Source organism: Bufo gargarizans, chromosome 3 (assembly GCF_014858855.1).
Source record: "Bufo gargarizans isolate SCDJY-AF-19 chromosome 3, ASM1485885v1, whole genome shotgun sequence".
Lineage (NCBI taxonomy): Eukaryota > Metazoa > Chordata > Amphibia > Anura > Bufonidae > Bufo > Bufo gargarizans.
In genome coordinates, this window is record NC_058082.1 from 240413442 (window position 1) to 240432273 (window position 18832).

An 18832-nucleotide genomic window follows, 5' to 3' on the forward strand; every position below is an offset into this window, starting at 1 on the left:
GGACCGGCACAAATGACATCCTGTGATTTAAAGGTTTTAAACATGTGACCTATGTAACCAATCTCCTCCATCCTGCACCTATATAAGTGGTCCAGCCCTCTTCCACTGTGCCACTGTGGCGCTTTCTCTTCTTATCCCTGTCATGTGCCCAAACAACAATTTACCACCACATATGGGGTGTTTTCATGTTCAGAAGAAAATGCTAAATACATGCTAAATAAAAAGTTTGAGTGGGTTTCAAGATTTTAATTTGTTTTACACTTTAAAAATCAAATACCAAACTTATTCAACAAAGTCAATTCACCTTTAACATAAAGTACAATGTGTCACAAAACACTGTCTCAGAATTGCTTGGATAAGTAAAAAAAAATCCAAAGTTATTACTGCTTAAAGTGACACATGTTGGATTTGCTAAAAATAGGCTTTGTCAGGAAGGTGAAAAATGACGGAAGGGGTTAAAAAAATAAAAAATAAAAACTATGGCCCTGATTTATCATACAAACCGTATTCCAAAAAAGTTGGGACACTAAACAAATTGTGAATAAAAACTGAATGCAATGATGTGGAGATGGCAAATGTCAATATTTTATTTGTAATAGAACGTAGATGACAGATCAAACATTTAATCTGAGTAAATGTATCATTTTAAAGGAAAAATCCGTTGATTCAAATTTTCACGGTGTCAACAAATCCCCAAAAAGTTGGGACAAGTAGCAATAAGAGGCTGGAAAAAGTAAATTTTAGCATAACGAAGAACTGGAAGACCAATTAACACTAATTAGGTCAATTGGCAACATGATTGGGTATAAAAAGAGCTTCTCAGAGTGGCAGTGTCTCTCAGAAGCCAAGATGGGTAGAGGATCACCAATTCCCACAATGTTGCGCTGAAAGATAGTGGAGCAATATCAGAAAGGTGTTACCCAGCGAAAAATTGCTAAGACTTTGCATTTATCATCATCAACTGTGCATAACATCATCCGAAGATTCAGAGAATCCAGGACAATCTCTGTGTGTAAGGGTCAAGGCCGTAAAACCATACTGGATGCCCGTGATCTCCGGGCCCTTAAACGACCCTGCACCACAAACAGGAATGCTACTGTAAAGGAAATCACAGAATGGGCTCAGGAATACTTCCAGAAACCATTGTCAGTGAACACAATCCACTGTGCCATCCGCCGTTGCCAGCTGAAACTCTACAGTGCAAAGAAGAAGCCATTTCTAAGCAAGATCCACAAGCTCAGGCGTTTTCACTAGGCCAGGGATCATTTAAAATGGAGTGTGGCAAAATGGAAGACTGTTCTGTGGTCAGACGAGTCACGATTCGAAGTTCTTTTTGGAAATCTGGGACGCCATGTCATTCGGACCAAAGAGGACAAGGACAACCCAAGTTATTATCAACGCTCAGTTCAGAAGCCTGCATCTCTGATGGTATGGGGTTGCATGAGTGCGTAGGGCATGGGCAGCTTGCATGTCTGGAAAGGCACCATCAATGCAGAAAAATATATTCAGGTTCTAGAACAACATATGCTCCTATCCAGACGTCATCTCTTTCAGGGAAGACCCTGCATTTTTCAACAAGATAATGCCAGACCACATTCTGCATCAATCACAACATCATTGCTGCGTAGGAGAAGGATACGGGTACTGAAATGGCCAGTCTGCAGTCCAGATCTTTCACCTATAGAGAACATTTGGCGCATCATAAAGAGGAAGGTGCAACAAAGAAGGCCCAAGATGATTGAACAGTTAGAGGCCTGTATTAGACAAGAATAGGAGAGCATTCCTATTTCTAAACTTGAGAAACTGGTCTCCTCGGTCCCCAGACGTCTGTTGAGTGTTGTAAGAAGAAGGGGAGATGCCACACAGTGCTGAAAATGGCCTTGTCCCAACTTTTTTGGGATATGTTGACACCATGAAATTCTGATTCAACATATTTTTCCCTTAAAATGGTACATTTTTTCAGTTTAAACTTTTGTTCCGTGATTTATGTTCTATTCTGAATAAAATATTAGAAGTTGGCACCTCCACATCATTGCATTCAGTTTTTATTCACGATTTGTATAGTGTCCCAACTTTTTTGGAATCCGGTTTGTACTTTCACTAAAATAAAAGGGGCTTTTGCGCAAAAATTTACAACTTTTTACAAGAATTATTAGGAGCACCATGCTAATACAGTGTTGGACCCCCTTTTGCCTTCAGAACTGCCTTAATTCTACGTGGAATTGATTCAACAAGGTGCTGATAGCATTCTTTAGAAATGTTGGCCCACATTGATAGGATAGCATCTTGCAGTTGATGGAGATTTGAGGGATGCACATCCAGGGCACGAAGCTCCCGTTCCACCACATCCCAAAGATGCTCTATTGGGTTGAGATCTGGTGACTGTGGGGGCCATTTTAGTACAGTGAACTCATTGTCATGTTCAAGAAACCAATTTGAAATGATTCAAGCTTTGTGACATGGTGCATTATCCTGCTGGAAGTAGCCAACAGAGGATGGGTACATGGTGGTCATGAAGGGATAAACATGTTCAGAAACAATGCTCAGGTAGCCCGTGGCATTTAAACAATGGCCAATTGGCACTAAGGGGCCTAAAGTGTGCCCAGAAAACATCCCCCACACCATTACACCACCACCACCAGCCTGCACAGTGGTAACAAGGCATGATGAATACATGTTCTCATTCTGTTTACACCAAATTAGGACTCTACCATTTGAATTTCTCAACAGAAATCGAGACTCATCAGACCAGGCAACATTTTTCCAGTCTTCAACAGTCCAATTTTGGCGAGCTTGTGCAAATTGTAGCCTTTTTTTCCTATTTGTAGTGGAGATCAGTGGTACCCGGTGGGGTCTTCTGCTGTTGTAGCCCACCTTTCTTTCCCATTCTGACATTCAGTTTGGAGTTCAGGAGATTGTCTTGACCAGGACCACAACCCTACATGCATTGAAGCAACTGGCATGTGATTGGTTGACTAGATAATCGCATTAATGAGAAATAGAGCAGGTGTTCCTAATAATTATTTAGGTGAGTGTATAGCACAGTGCTACCCTTACTGTAATGCCAGTAGCCATGTTGGCTACTAGCATTACAGTGATTGGCTGGCTGGAATGCGTCATTGCATATATAGCACCCGATAACGTGTGTTCAGCTCATTCTAAGTCAGGGAGAGCAGTGTAATCAAATATTATTAGTGTACAAAAATGTTTCAGAGACCCAAAAGTCCTTGTATGGACTATTGTGTGTCACAGCAGCAATATGTTTTTGTAGAGCAACCTGCGCTAAATTGCTCAGTGTTAGAGAGAGCTGTGCATAGGAATGGACAGACAGTGTAGGGAGTGTAATAGGAAGATTTTTATACAAAATACTTTTCAGAGACCCAATAGTCCTTTTAAGGACTATTGTGTGTGACAGCATAAATATATATTTTTAGTGCATCCTGCGCTAAATACTGTGTAATAGGCTGCTACGGACAGTTAAATTATCCATGCCACATCTTCTGTTTAAAGTGTGTGCATCCCTAAAATATTAGTGACATCCAGTGCAGTTCTTTCGTAGACAGTGTCCGCTGCGGACAGTAAATTATCCGCGCCACATCTTCTGTTTAAAGTGTGCGTATCCCTAAAATATCAGTGACATCCAGTGCAGTTTTTCCATAGAGTGTGTCCGCTGTGGACAGTTAAATTATCTGCGCCACATCTCCTGTTTAAAGTGTGTGCATCCCTAAAATATCAGTGACATACAGTGCAGTTTTTCTGTAGACGGTGTTCGCTGCAGACTGTTAGATTATCAGCGCCACATCTCCTGTTTAAGGTGTGCCCATCACTAAAATATAATTGACCTCCAGTGTAGTTCTTCAGTAGATGGTGTCTGCTGCAAACTGTTAAATTATCCGCGCCACATCTCCTGTTTAAAGTGTGTGCATGCCTAAAATATCAGTGACATCCAGTGCAGTGTTTCTGTAAACACTGCAAACTGTGGCATTACTTGTAGTACCTGTCCTGTATAACATTTCCCCATCACAAATACTGTTGTAAATTGTTTTTGCACATACACTTCCAAATCCTACACTATTGTATGTGTGACATACTTTCAACAATATATCACATTTAAAATGAAGAAGGCGAGCAGTAGGGGATGGAGAAGTGGTCGTTATGCTGATGGTGCACGCAGAGGTTGTGGCCCTGGGCACGGAGAAACTGTTCCTGCTGCCAGAGAACAAGAAAAACAATCATCCAAGATGCCTAGCTTCATGTCCCAGTTTGCAGGGCGGCACAGGACACCACTTTGTAAGTTAGGCCAGTGCGAGCATTTGGTCGGTTGGATTGCAGCAGATAATGCTTCCAGTCCTTCCTCCCACCATTTACACTGTGGCCAAATAAGTGATCCCACACTCGGGTATTCCGAGGAGCTCTTTTCAGCACCATTACTTGATTTGGTCCTCTCGCCAAGCACGTTTGAAGAGGAACATGAGATCTTGTGCCCTGATTCCCAACCTCCTGAGCATCCACAGGCACAAGAACATGACTGTGGTGAACAGCAATTAAAGTTTAATGAGGTGGATGACGAGGCACAGTTGCAAATGAATAAACCGCAATTACTGTCTCAAGAGGTTGATGAAGAGGATACACAGTTGGCAATCACTGAGGTTGTGGTTAAGTCAACAAATCAGGAGGATGATCAGAGTGAGGAAGTTGAAGAGGAGGTGGTGGACGATTAGGTCACTGACCCAACCTGGGGAGGTGTCAAGCCGATCAAGGAGAGCATTACAGGGGGGGGGGGTGTCTGCAGCACCGCAACATGCTTGAAGAGGCAATGGGGTGGCAAAATGGAGAAGGCGGGCCACACCAAACAGGCCCGCAACTGTTCCACGGAGCAACCCCTTGCGGAAATCTACCTTGCCAAGGGGTAGATGTTCTGCAGTCTGGTGCTTTTTTGAAGAAAGTTTGGATAATAAAAGAATTTTCATTTGCAAACTGTACAATACCAAAATGAGCAGGGGATTGAACACTAGCCCCCTCACCACCAACAGCATGATGTGGCACATGGTATCCAAGCACCTGACGGCACACTAGATGAATGTTGTGGAGGCTAGGAGCGAATCGTACCCTGGGATGGCACAGGTGGTACCGACGCCAAGGACTGCGGGCCCTACGTCGATCAGCTCCAACCCCCACTTCTCCTTCTACCTCTGAATTATCTACTTGCAGCACCAGTCAGTCATCAGTCGGTAGCTGGAAACAGTGTAGCACCTGCAGTGGGGAAGCGGCAACAGCACACTGCCTCAGAGCTGTGGCAGGGGATAAGAGACCAGATTGAGCTGTGGCTCTCGCCACTCAACCTAGAACCAGGCATAGTTGTGTCTGATAATAGCCATAACTTGGTGGTGGCTTTGGATCTCGGCAAGCTTAGACACATCCCATGCCTTGCCCACGTCTTTAACCTTGTAGTTCAGCGGTTTCTCAAAACCTACCCCACTTTGCCTGAGCTACTGGTGAAGGTGCATCGGATGTGTGCACATTTCCACAATTCACCAACAGCTTCAGCTGGTCTGTCAACGCTGCAGCAGCACTTGAAACTGCCAGAACTGGAACTCCATGTTCCAAATGTTGGCCAGGCTTTTTTGAGCAGCAGAGGGCAGTAGTGGAATACCAGCTGCAACATGGTCATCGCCTTTCCAGTCAGCTTCTGCTATTCACAAGCGAGGAGTCAGCATGTACAATATGAAAATGGTCGAAATGGGGGAAGACATTACACTGGGTGATAGCCAGACCACCCTCAGTTTGTCATCTCAGCGCGAATTGGACGCTGAAGAGGAGGCGCAGGAGACGGTTGCCTCTGCTACAAAGGGTAGTACCCATGGAAGTTTAATTCCATCTGTTCAGCATGGGTGGGCAGAAAAGGAGGAAGAGGATAAGGATATTGAGAGTGATCCTTCTGATAACGACAGCGAAGTCTTGCCTGTTGGTACTCTGGCGCAAATGGCTGACTTCAAGTTAGGCTGCCTTTCCCTGAACCTGCGGGTTATACACATTTTAGACAACACAGATTACTGGTTGTTCCCCCTTCTCGACCCCGCTACAAAAAGAACTTCTCATCTCTCATTCCTCTGGTGGAGAGGATGAGCAAAACGGTGCAATACCAGAAGATCCTTGTTGAAAAATTGCTCCAAAAATTTCCATCTGACAACGCATAGTTCCTTGGCCAACCAAGGAGGGGAGACAAGGGGAGCACACAGCAGTTCCAACAGAGGCAGGGCAATACTCTCCAAAACCTGGGACAGTTTCATGACACCCTGCCAGCTGCCTCACCCTGATGCGAGGTCTAGTGTCACAAGGAGAGAAAATTTTTGGAAGATGGTGAAGGAGTACATAGAAGACCGTGTCAGCATCCTCAATGATCCCTCAGTGCCTTACAACTGCTGGGTGTCCAAGTTGGACACGTGGCACGAACTGGCGCTCTACACTTTGGAGGTGCTGGCATTCCCTGCCGCCAACTTTTTTTTCTGAGTGGGTATTTAGTGCTGCTATTGGCATTATACCAGATAAGCGTATCCGCCTGTCAACTGAAAATGCTGACAGGTTGACTCTTATAAAAATGCCTGGATAGACCATGACTTTTCGACTCCACCAGAGGAAAGTGTCTGAACATAAAGGCACTTTAAATGTTTATAATGTACTTAATACACTGTATTCCCATGCACCCCTTCCACCACAAACAAGGCTATGTAGTTGAATCTTCCTTTTCTCATCCTCCTCCTATTCCATCATATTAACATGCTTACTCGTCACATATAATGCCCTCGCATATATGCCCTTCAAATATAATGTTTTACAGGGTCAGATCATCTACAGGCCCTCGCATATAATTTTTTAGAGGGTCAGCTCACCTGCAGGCCCTGGCATATAATGTTTTACAGGGTCAGCCCACCAGCAGGTCCGCACCTAAAATCTTTTACAAGATCAGCTTACCTGCAGGCCCGCACCTTAAAATCTTTTACAGGGTCAGCTCACCTGAAGACCCGCACCTAAAATCTTTTACTGGGTCAGCTTACCTGCAGGCCCTCAACTAATTATACCTAATAGGCAATTTGCGCACATGCTGCCCTGCTTGGATGTGGTAGCCGTAGCCATTTCTCAGGCTGTCTCTCCAGAATCAAACACTGATTTCCCGTCTCCCGTAGTTGCAATTGTTTGCTCTGACAATAACATCGAAAGTTAATATGCCAAATATCCAAATGGATTGTCGCCATCAAAGGGACGTGCCATCGGTCCCGAGTTAACTAGAGTCACCAAAGCATCATCAGGTCCTCACCCATAATCTTTTAGATGGTCAGATCAGCAGGCCCTTGATCCAAATGTTTTTGAGGGTCAGCAACAATGCCATCAATCATGGAGTGTAGGAGTCCCACTACATAAACAATTGTACCACAATGTGAATAATGCCCTTCTTTATGTGATATACAGGTTGTATTGGAGTGCCTCTTCCTTGCAATTTTTGGCAGCACTTGCACTTTATATACAAGTAAAAACTGTATACAGGAAAGAATGTTTCCTATAAATGTTTCCTCTAAAATCAATTTTTTATTTGGTTTTGTGCGTATTATTTTCAGTCTGTAAAAGTGTTGTTCTATTCGGACAGCATCGTTCCCAGCAGTGACCTGCGAGTCAAAGATGCATCCAGACATCTTCCCCATGCTGTTACAGAACTATTTTGGTGGTGTTTCCATAAATTTCTGACACTTTCCTATAAACCAGGCACAATCCCCTCTTCAGAGCAGGGGGTACCTGGTTTAATACTCGGGTTCTCCCATTGACTTTCATTATACTCAGGTGCTCAGTCAAACACCTGAACATCCCGATGTGCTCGGCCCGAGCACCCAAGCACTACGTTGCTCGATCAACACTATTGGTCAGCTATGATTTCTGCTTTTTAAAAACTAGCAAATAATTTTCAATCTTACTCCAGGAGGAGGGTGGAGCAGGAAAACTAGATTAGCTTCTCTAGACACAAGGGTTAGGTTTAAGGACAAGCCAAATTTATCAAACAAGTACTCCAACACTGACTTCAAATATTCTCCTCATTATAAATTCCCCCATTGTTTGTAAACTTGCTGTATAGAATATCTGCTTACCTCATGAGTATGAAATTGTTCTTTTACTTCTTCTACATTGTAAGATATTGGCCCTTGACATTGTAAAACATCTTCTGCTGAAAGAAGCCAAGTAAGCACTTGTTCCAATGATGACTGATAACTTTCTAGATCCACTCTTGGTTCCATTTCTAATTTGCCAAATGGTCTGTCATCCATGCCTTCCATTCTCTGCAGGGAAAATAAGGAAAATGTATAGTTTTTTTCACAATAACTGTATCTACAATGTTTACTTGTTAACTATAACATATTACAACCCCAAAAAAACAAAAACAAATTATCATAATGAAAGGTTTTGCTGGACTTAAAACGATGCAATGTTACAAAGAGAAGAATGCATATTTTTGGTCTGTGTTACATTATCTGAAATTGCTTTTCTCTCAGGGAATTTATCTGTACAGTATTTTATGTTGGTTATGCTATCAATAGAGTTAGGCCTCATGCACACGACCGTTGTTGTGTCCCGTGTCCGTTGTTTTGCTTTCCGTGATTTTCTGCGGACCCATTGACTTTTAATGGGTCCGTGGAAAACTCGGCTAATGCACCGTTTGTCATCCGCGTCCGTGATCCGTGTTTCCAGTCCGTGAAAAAAATATGACCTGTCCTATCTTTTTTCACGGACAACGGTTTGTGGACCCATTCAAGTCAATGGGTCCGTGAAAAAACACAGAGGCACACAAGATTGTCGTCCGCGTCCGTTTTTTTCCCTAACATTTGCATGGCGAACTTGACAGATTTTTTTTACTTTCCTTCATTTCTGGAGATCCTCCAAAAATAAAGGAAGACGTATCACGGAACAACGGAACCCATTTTTGCCGACCGCAAAAAAATACTGTCGTGTGCATGTCCTTAAGCGGACACATGGATGTTTGGGTTCGACGGGTTTGGCCGAACTTCACAAAAAAGTTCGAGTTCGGGACCCAAACTTGGCCCAAACTTGACCCCGAACCCGAACTCCATTGAAGTCAATGGGGACCCGAACTTTTGAGCACTAAAATGGCTGGAAAAAAGTCATGGAAAGGGCTAGAGGGCTGCAAATGGCAGCAAAATGTGGTTAAGAGCATGGCAAGTGCTGAATAGGGAAATGAGTTCAAATAACATAAAATACATAAAAAAATAATAATAATCTTGATCTTTAAGGATGAGGTCCATATGGAGAAAGAGGTTGAGGAGGCGGTGGATGTGGCGGTGTAGGTGGAAGTGGCAGTGGAGGATGAGGAGGGAGCCTACACCGCTTTTTGGTTTTATTTTAATTAATTTTTTTGTTTAAATTAGGTTACACCCCAAAACATTGGGAAATATAACCTGTTATAACCCCCTCCAGCCGTGCTAAACAAATATTCAGACAATACACTGGCTGCAGGGCAGGCCAGCACCTACAAGGCGTACAGGACAAGCTCAGGCCATATGCCCAATTTGTAGACCTAGAAGTTGAAGGGGGCATACCCATCAGTCAGTATGTGTAGGCGTGTGCACACATACTGCTCCACCATGTCGCACGTCCCCATGATGTCCACGAACCAATTGGATATCTGCTCTATCAACTTTCGATGATCTTTTCTGCGCCTACCACGTTGATCACTGGTTAGCATCGAATCAGGGTTCCACGCCAGATACCACATCCAAGGGAGGTCAATGTATGAAATTAAATGTAATCAAATGAAATTGTGTGACAGAGTATTGAAACATAAGCTTCCAAGTTAAGGCGGTGGCACGCTGGCAATTACCCACTCCCGAATTGGGGAGGTAGTGACGATAAATAACAATACAGGACTCTTAAGATGCCCTGTTATTGGAATGATTAATAAACAATTATAGGGAATGTCACTGTGGTATTTTGGATGTGGATTTAAATACATAAGGGGAATCAACAAGGTAAAAGAGGAGAAAATATTTAAAAGAAGAAAAACTGCTACAAGAGGACATAGTTTTAAATTATAGGGGCAACGGTTTAAAAGTAATATCAAGAAGTATTACTTTACTGAGAGAGTAGTGGATGCATGGAATAGCCTTCCTGCAGAAGTAATAGCTGCAAATACAGTGAAGAAGTTTAAGCATGCATGGAATAGGCATAAGGCCATCCTTCATATAAGATAGGGCCAGGGGCTATTCATAGTATTCAGTATATTGGGCAGACTAGATGGGCCAAATGGTTCTTATCTGCCGACACATTCTATGTTTCTATGAAACGTTAGCCAGGAGAGGTCCTGCTGCTGCTTTGTTGACTCTAGATAACTTCTTCCTTATCACACGTCCCTGTGACGTCCACAATCCATTTGGATATCTTCTCTATCAACTGTTGATGTTCTTTTCTGAGCTTACCATGTTGATCACGGTTATCGGCAAATCAGGGTACTATGCCGGAGAGGGAGCGTGAGAAAGGGAGACCTCATCTAAGGGAGGTCAATGGCTGCAATGTGATGAAGCGGAAATGTCGGACAAGTTTTTAAAGCAGAAGGATCGAATGAAAGGGCCAATTAAAGACGAATTTTAGAAATTTAAGTCCCTGTCACCTATGCAGAGCAGAGGTTTATTCACGGCAAAGATTTCCCCCAACTATGTAACAGAAAATGTTTTGAAATTTATGAAGCTGTCTACTAGGTTGAACAGGGGTATATCACAGCCAAAAATTGGTGAATTTCACCTGAAAATGCAACGGACAAATTAGTGAAATTTGTTTACCTGTCTACTAGGTAGAGCAGGGGTATATCACAGCCAAAAATTGGTGAATGTCACCTGAAAATGTAACAGACAAATTAGTGAAATTTGTTTACCTGTCTACTAGGTAGAGCAGGGGTATATCACAGCCAAAAATTGGTGAATTTCACCCGAAAATGTAGCAGACAAATTAGTGAAATGATAAAATAAAATATGTACAAATAAAAAAAAAATCTTGATGTATGAGGTGGAGGTCCATATGAAGTAGGAGGTTGAGGAGGCGGTAGACGTAGCGGTGTAGGTGGAAGCGGCGTTGGAGGAGGACAAGGTAGCCAACACTGGTTTATGGTTGTAATTTTTTATTTATTTTTCATTATGGTACACCCCAAAAGAGTGGGAAATATAAAAAATACAACAAAGAGCAATTGCGCTGTAGTATAACAATGGCTCGGTAAGGCCGGTATACATGTCTATTCAGCAGAAGGTACGGACAAGTCCTGTGGTATCCATGCCTGGTTCATTTTAATGAATGTGAGCTTATCCACATTGGCTATGGACAGGTGGCTGCGCTTGTCTGTGATAACGTCCCCTGCCGTGCTAAACACACTTTCAGATAATACACTGGCTGCAGGGCAGCCCAGCACCTCCAAGGCGTAAAGGGCAAGCTCAGGCCATGTGCCCATTTCTGAGAACCAGAAGTTGAAGGGGAAGACCCGTCATTCAGTACGTGTAGGCGTGTGCACACATACTGCTCCACCATGTTGCTGAAATGTTGCCTCCTGCTAAGACGTTCCATATCAGCTGGTGGTGCTGGTTGTTGTGGCGTGCCGACAAAGCTTTTCCACATTTCGGCCATGCTAACCCTGCTTTCTGAGGTGCTGGTGGTGCCCCATCTGCGTTGGTGACCTCTTCCTTCTCCTCTGCTTCACCTTGTGCTTCCACTGTGCCCCCACTGTAAGGTAGGAATGCCACCAGCAGCGCGTCTACCAGCATGCACTTGTACTCGTGCATCTTACGATCACGCTCCAGTAACGGAATTAAGGACGGTAACGGGGATCCAGCAACGTGGCCACCTAGTAATTAGCACAAGTTAGAATGTGGGCAACTCGGCGGTCATTGTGGAGACACTGCAGCATGTAATCGCTCATGTGTGCCAGGCTGCCCAGTATCGTCTGTGTCCTCTGAATCCACCCAGCCATGCACCAGTGATGGCCATGAGCTGGTTTGGGTGCTACCCTGCTGTGAACAATGTTCCTCCTCGTCCATCTCCTCATCCTCCACCTCATCATCCTCCAGAACTGTGCCCTGGCTGGACAATTGTGTACCTGGCGTTTGTGGGTGCAAAAACCCATGCTCGGAGCCACTTGTGAATGGCTGACTGGAAACCCTATGAAATGATCCCTCTTCCTCCTCCTCCTCCTGTGCCACATCCTCTTCCATCATCACCAGAAGCTTTTTTTCAAGGAGGCATAAAAGTTAGATAGTAACGCTGAGAATGGCGTTATCAACACTTTCCATGTTGGTGGAGTACTCAAAATAGCGTAACAAGGAACACAGGTCTTGCATGGAGGCCCAGTCATTGGGGGTAAAGTGGTGCTGTTCCGCAGAGTGACTCACCAGTACGTGCTGCTGCTGAAACTCAACTATCGGCTGCTGCTGCTCACACATTCTGACCAGCATTTGGGCACATCGCATATTAGGCAGTGAGCAGGAAGGCCGAAGTTACGCTGCAGCGCTGACAGGCGAGCAGCAGCAGGGTGAGAAAGGGCCAAAAGCATGAGCAGACGGCCCGCACTTTCTGCAGCAGCTCTGACATATTGGGGTAATTTATAAGGAACCTCTGCACCACCAAATTCAGCACATGAGCCAGGCAAGGGATGTGCGTCAAACCGGCTAGTCCCAGAGCTGCTACGAGATTTCGCCCATCATCGCACACCAGCAGGCCGGGCTTGAGGCTCACTGGCACCAACAACTCATCGGTCTGTTGTTCCCTGCCCATCCACAGCTCCTGCACGGTGTGGGGTTTTTCCCCCAAACAGATAAGTTTTAAAACTGCCTGCTGTCGTTTACCCCTGGCTGTGCTGAAGTTGGTGGTGAAGGTGTTACGCTGACCGGATGAGGAGGCAGTAGAGGATGAGGACGTGGAGTAAGAGAAGGAAGCAACAGGAGGCAAAGAGAAGCGCCCTGCAATCCTCGGTGGTGGAAGGACATGTGCCATACTGCTATCCGCCTCAGGCCCAGCCGCCACTGCATTTACCCAGTGTGCTGTTAGGGAGATATAATGTCCTAACTGTGCTTACTGGTCCACGTATCCGTAGTTAGGTGAACCTTTCCACAGATGGCGTTGAGCAGTACACACCTGATTTTGGCCCTAACTTGGTTGTGCAGGGAAGAGATGGCACGCCTGGAAAAGTAGTAGCAGCTGGGCAAGTCGTACTGTGGGAAAGCCACTGCCATAAGGCTTTTAAAACTCTCCACCAGATGGAATGTCAGCATTTCAAAGGCCAGTAATTTTGAAATGCTGGCATTCAGGGCGAGGGATCGCAGGTGGGTAGGGGGGTACTTCCTCTCAAGCGTTTGGGAGATGGAGAGCTGAACGCTTCTGTGGGACATTGTGGAGATGCTTGGTGACCTAGGTGGTGTTGTTGCTGGCAGATCCTCTGTCACTCCATAGTTGGATGAAGAGGCCGAGACTGCAGCAGAAGAGGAAGCAGGAGGAGCCAGAGACCTTTCTTTGTTTTTGAGGTGTCTACTCCACTGCAGCTCGTGCTTTGCGCTTAGATGCCTGGTCATGCAGGTTGTGCTCAGGTTGAGAACATTTATGCCTCGCTTTAGGCTCTGATTGCACAGCGTGCAAACCACTCGTGTCTTGTCATCAGCACATTGTCTGAAGAACTGCCATGCCAGGGAACTCCTTGGAGCTGGCTTTGTTGTGTTTGGTCCCTTCCTGCGTTGGGCAGGAGCAGGCGTACTGTCTAGGGGACGGCCACTCCGCTTTTGCACTCTGCTCCCTCTTCTGCTCTGTGCGACCACCGCCTTTTCCTCCGAACTACACAGGTCAATCGCATGACCTTGATTCCATGTGGGGTCGAAGACCTCATCGTCACCCACATCATCTTCCACCCAGTCTTCACCCCTGCCCTCCTTGTCCGTCTGCACATTTTCGAAATTCACAGCAGTTGGCACCTATTTTTCGTCATCATCCGAGATGTGCTGTGGTGGTCCTCCCATGTACTCATCTTGAAACCTAAATGGTTGGGCATCGGCGTACTTAATCTCTTCCTCTTCTCTGGCAGGGCTATGTGGATGGCCCTGGGAAAACCTGCTAGCAGAGCCATCAAAAAGCAGAAGAGACTGCTACATGACTTGGGGCTCAGACTGCTTGGCTGATTTGCAAGGTGAGGTGAAAGACTGATGATCGGCTGCAGGTGCAAACTCTGATCTTTCAGCAGGAGACTGGGTGGGAGACAATGTGAAGGAACTGGAGGCACTGTCAGCAACCCAATCTACTATCGCCTGTACTTGTTCTGGCCTCACCATTCATAGAGCCGCATTAGGCCAGACCAAATAACGCTGAAGATTCAGTCGCCTACTCGCACCTGAGTAAGTTGTTTTACTTGTGTGTGTAGCTGACACAGATCGACCAGGTCCTCTCCCTTCAACAGGAGCTCCACCAGCAGCACCACGATCAGGGCCATGTCCCTTATTCGACGCTCTCCTCATTCTCCGCAAATTTTGGATCTTGCCCAAAATGGGCAACACCAGTATCTAACACGTATATTTCACACTGACAGATGCAGCCAAGGCCGCAAATTTAGTATTTGGCCCAAAATGGGTGTTTTTTAAGCCCAGAATGTTATTGCAAAATTTCTAGCTTGTATGTCATACTAACAAATGCAGCATAGGCCCCAGATGTAGGATATTGCCAAATATTTATGTTTTTTTAAACCCAGAATAATATTGCAGTATTTTAAGCTTGTATCTCACACTGATAGATGTAGCCAAGGCCGCAAATTTAGTATTTTGCCCAAAATTTGTGTTTTTTTAATAACAGAATAGAATACCAGCATCTAACGCATTCATTTCAAACTGACAGATGCAGCAAAGCCTGCAAATTTTGCATTTTGCCCAAAACTGGTGTTTTTTTTAAAACCAGAATATTATTGCAGTATTTATAGCTTGTATGTCACACTAACAAATGCAGCACAGGCCCCAGATGTAGGATATTTACAAAAATGTGCGTTTTTTTTAAACCCATAAAATTATTGAAGTATTTTTAAGCTTGTATCTCACACTGACAGATGTAGCCAAGGCCGCAAATTTAGTATTTGGCCCAAGATGGGTGTTTTTTTAATCACATAACAGAATACCAGTATTTAACGGGTGTATTTTGCCCAAAATGGGTGTTTTTTTATAACAGAATAGAATACCAACATCTAACGCATGCATTTCACACTGACAGATGCAGCAAAGCCTGCAAATTTAGTAGTTTGCCAAAAATTGGTGTTTTTTTAAACCCAGAATTTATTGCAGTATTTCTAGCTTGTTTGTCACACTAACAAATGCAGCATAGGCCCCCATATGTAGTATATTGCCAAAAATGGGTGATTTTTTAAACCCAGAAAATTATTGAAGTATTTCAAGTTTGTATCTCACACTGACAGATGCAGCCAAGGCCTCAAATTTAGTATTTGGCCCAAAATGTTTATTTTTTATTTTTTTTTATAACAGAATAGAAGACAGATGCAGCAAAGGCTGCAAATTTAGTATTTTGCCAAAAATGGGTGTTTTTTTAAACCCAGAAAATTATTGAAGTATTTCAAGCTTGTCTTTGTCACGGACGGTGTACAGGAAACAAGACAATGCAACATGCATATATGACTCACTGGATCCAAAGCTAAGGAACCAAGAGGGAGACCCCTGCACAAAACCTGGCACTTTCCCTGGCTGCTCAGCCTATGCAAAAATCCCAGAGGTGGATGGTTGCATATCCACGTACCTCGACTATATAACACCTGAACACCCTACAATAGTGAGGGGACACGGCCACCGGCTCCCTACACCAGACACGGAGGGAGTCAGGGTCACCTGGGATCCAGCAAACAGAAAATAACAGATAAATGTACAGCACTTAACTTAGTAGCAGACTGAGAAATAGGATCAGCATGCACGCATACTCCAGGAAGAAGTATAAGCCGCCCAGTAATGCATGATGGGGAATAATTTAAAGGGAAGCAATCAGTCCAACTACATGACAGCTGAGAGAGGCTAACGAGATGAGGAACTGAACAGCACAACAAAGAAAACTCAAGGAGGAGGTTCTGAAAGGCTTCTGTCAGAGCTTCTCAGCTGTCTGGTTGTGACAGTACCCCTCCCTCTACGAGTGGACTCTGGACACTCAGAGCCCACCTTCTCAGGATGGGACCTATGGAAAGCCCTGATGAGACGAGAGGCCTTAATGTCCATCACTGGGACCCACATCCTCTCCTCAGGACCATAACCCTCCCAATGAACAAGGAACTGAAGAGATCTGCGGACAAGACGAGAATCCACAATCCTAGAGACCTGAAATTCAAGATTCCCATCAACCATAATCGGAGGAGGAGGCAAAGGCGAGGGTACAATGGGTTGAACATAAGGTTTCAATAAGGACTAATGAAAAACATTATGGATCTTCCAAGTCTGAGGAAGATCAAGACGGTAGGCAACAGGATTGATGACAGACAGGATTTTGTAAGGCCCAATAAACCTAGGACCCAACTTCCAGGAGGGAACCTTCAATTTGATATTCTTGGTAGACAACCACACCAGATCACCAACATTCAGGTCCGGACCAAGCACACGTCTCTTATCTGCCACACGCTTATATCTCTCACTCATGCTCTTTAGATTATCCTGAATCTTTTGCCAAATAGATGACAAAGACGAGGAGAATCTGTCCTCATCAGGTAAACCAGAAGACCCCTCTCCAGAGAAAGTCCCAAACTGCGGATGAAACCCATATGCACCAAAAAATGGTGACTTATCAGAGGACTCCTGACGACGGTTATTTAAAGCAAACTCAGCAAGGGACAAAAAAGAACACTAATCCTCTTCATTCTCCGCCACAAAACAGCGCAGATATGTCTCCAGATTCTGATTGACGCGCTCTGTTTGGCCATTCGACTGTGGGTGGAAAGCAGAAGAGAATGACAACCGAATCCCCAAGCAAGAACAGAAAGCCTTCCAGAATCTGGAAACAAACTGCGTGCCCCTATCAGAGACTATGTCTGAAGGAATACCGTGCAATTTTACAATGTGGTCAATAAATGCCTGCGCCAGCGTCTTAGCATTGGGCAAACCAGGAAAAGGGATGAAATGCACCATTTTGCTAAAACAGTCCACCACCACCAAAATCACAGTCTTCCCCAAGGAACGAGGCAGGTCCCTTATGAAGTCCATGGACAGATGTGTCCAAGGACGGGAAGGAATGGGTAAGGGAAGGAGAGGACCTGATGGCCGTGAATGAGGGACTTTGGCACGAGCGCAAGTCTCGCAGGCTGCCACAAAACCCTCAACCGACTTACGAAGCGCAGGCCACCAGAATCTCCGAGCGATGAGATCCAGTGTGGCTCTTGCCCCCGGGTGCCCAGCAAGGACCGTATCGTGGTGTTCCTTAAAAATCTTGTGTCTTAAAGTGAGAGGCACAAACAACCTCCCAGGAGGACAAAGATCAGGAGCCTCTGACTGGGCTGCCTGCACCTCTGCCTCCAATTCAGAAAAAAGAGCAAAGACCACCACACCGTCAGCCAAAATGGGACCCAGGTCAAAATTCCCGCCTCCCGGAAAACAACGTGACAGGGCATCTGCCTTCACATTCTTAACTCCAGGGCGGAACGTGACAACAAAATTAAACCTAGAAAAGAACAAAGACCATCTGGCCTGTCTCGGGTTTAGACGCTTGGCTGACTCCAAGTAGGACAGATTTTTATGGTCAGTAAATACGTTAATAGGGTGTCTGGCTCCCTCTAGCCAATGGCGCCATTCCTCAAAAGCCAACTTGATGGCTAACAATTCCCTATCTCCCACATCGTAATTTCTCTCTGCGGAGGAGAGTTTTTTCGAGAAAAAGGCACACGGTCGCCATTTGGCAGGAGAGGAACCCTGAGACAAGACCGCCCCCACACCCACCTCAGAAGCATCAACCTCAACTATGAAGGGTAAAGAAATATCAGATTGCACACAGATGGGAGCGGAAGAAAAACTCTCCTTGATGTTAGAAAAAGCCTTATGCGCCTCTACTGACCAAGAAGAAAAATCTACCCCCTTTCTGGTCATATCAGTGAGTGGTTTAACAATAGAGGAATAATTCAAAATAAACTTCCTGTAATAATTGGCAAAGCCCAAAAAACGCATCAGCGCCTTCTGGTTCTCAGGAAGCTCCCACTCAAGCACAGTGCGGACCTTCTCGGGGTCCATGCGAAAACCAGAAGCGGAGAGAAGAAACCCCAGAAATTGAATTTCTGGAACCGCAAACACACATTTTTCCAGTTTCGCATATAATTTATTCTCCCGCAGGATGAGCAAGACCTGACGTAAATGTTCCTTATGAGTTTTGAAATCAGGAGAAAAAATCTAAATGTCATCCAAATACACTAATACAAATTTTCCCATCAAATGATAAAAAATGCTGTTCACGAAATGCTGAAAAACGGCTGGGGCATTCATCAAACCAAAAGGCATTACCAAATTCTCAAAATGGCCCTCAGAAGTATTGAAAGCCGTCTTCCATTCATCTCCTTCTCTGACCCTGACCAGGTTGTATGCCCCTCTCAGATCTAATTTGGAAAAGACTTTAGCCCCAACAACCTGGTTAAACAGGTCCGGGATCAGAGGCAGCGGATAAGGGTCACGAATAGTGATACTGTTCAGCTCCCTGAAATCCAGACAAGGTCTTAAAGAACCATCTTTTTTCTTAACAAAGAAAAAACCAGCCGCAACAGGTGACTTCGAGGGTCGTATGTGTCCTTTTCTCAGACTCT

At 44.8% G+C, this 18832-nt stretch overlaps 1 protein-coding gene across 6 annotated transcripts in view; it reads right to left on the reverse strand.

Moving 5' to 3' along the window:
* The window catches only part of DMD (dystrophin), a 3186583-nt gene that overhangs the window by 2208532 nt on the left and 959219 nt on the right, over positions 1-18832 (reverse strand). For all 6 annotated transcript variants that reach the window (XM_044284724.1, XM_044284721.1, XM_044284723.1 and 3 more), the window contains one exon: positions 8136-8324. In XM_044284724.1, coding sequence (XP_044140659.1) covers positions 8136-8324 — 189 coding nt within the window. The remainder of the gene's footprint in view (positions 1-8135; positions 8325-18832) is intronic.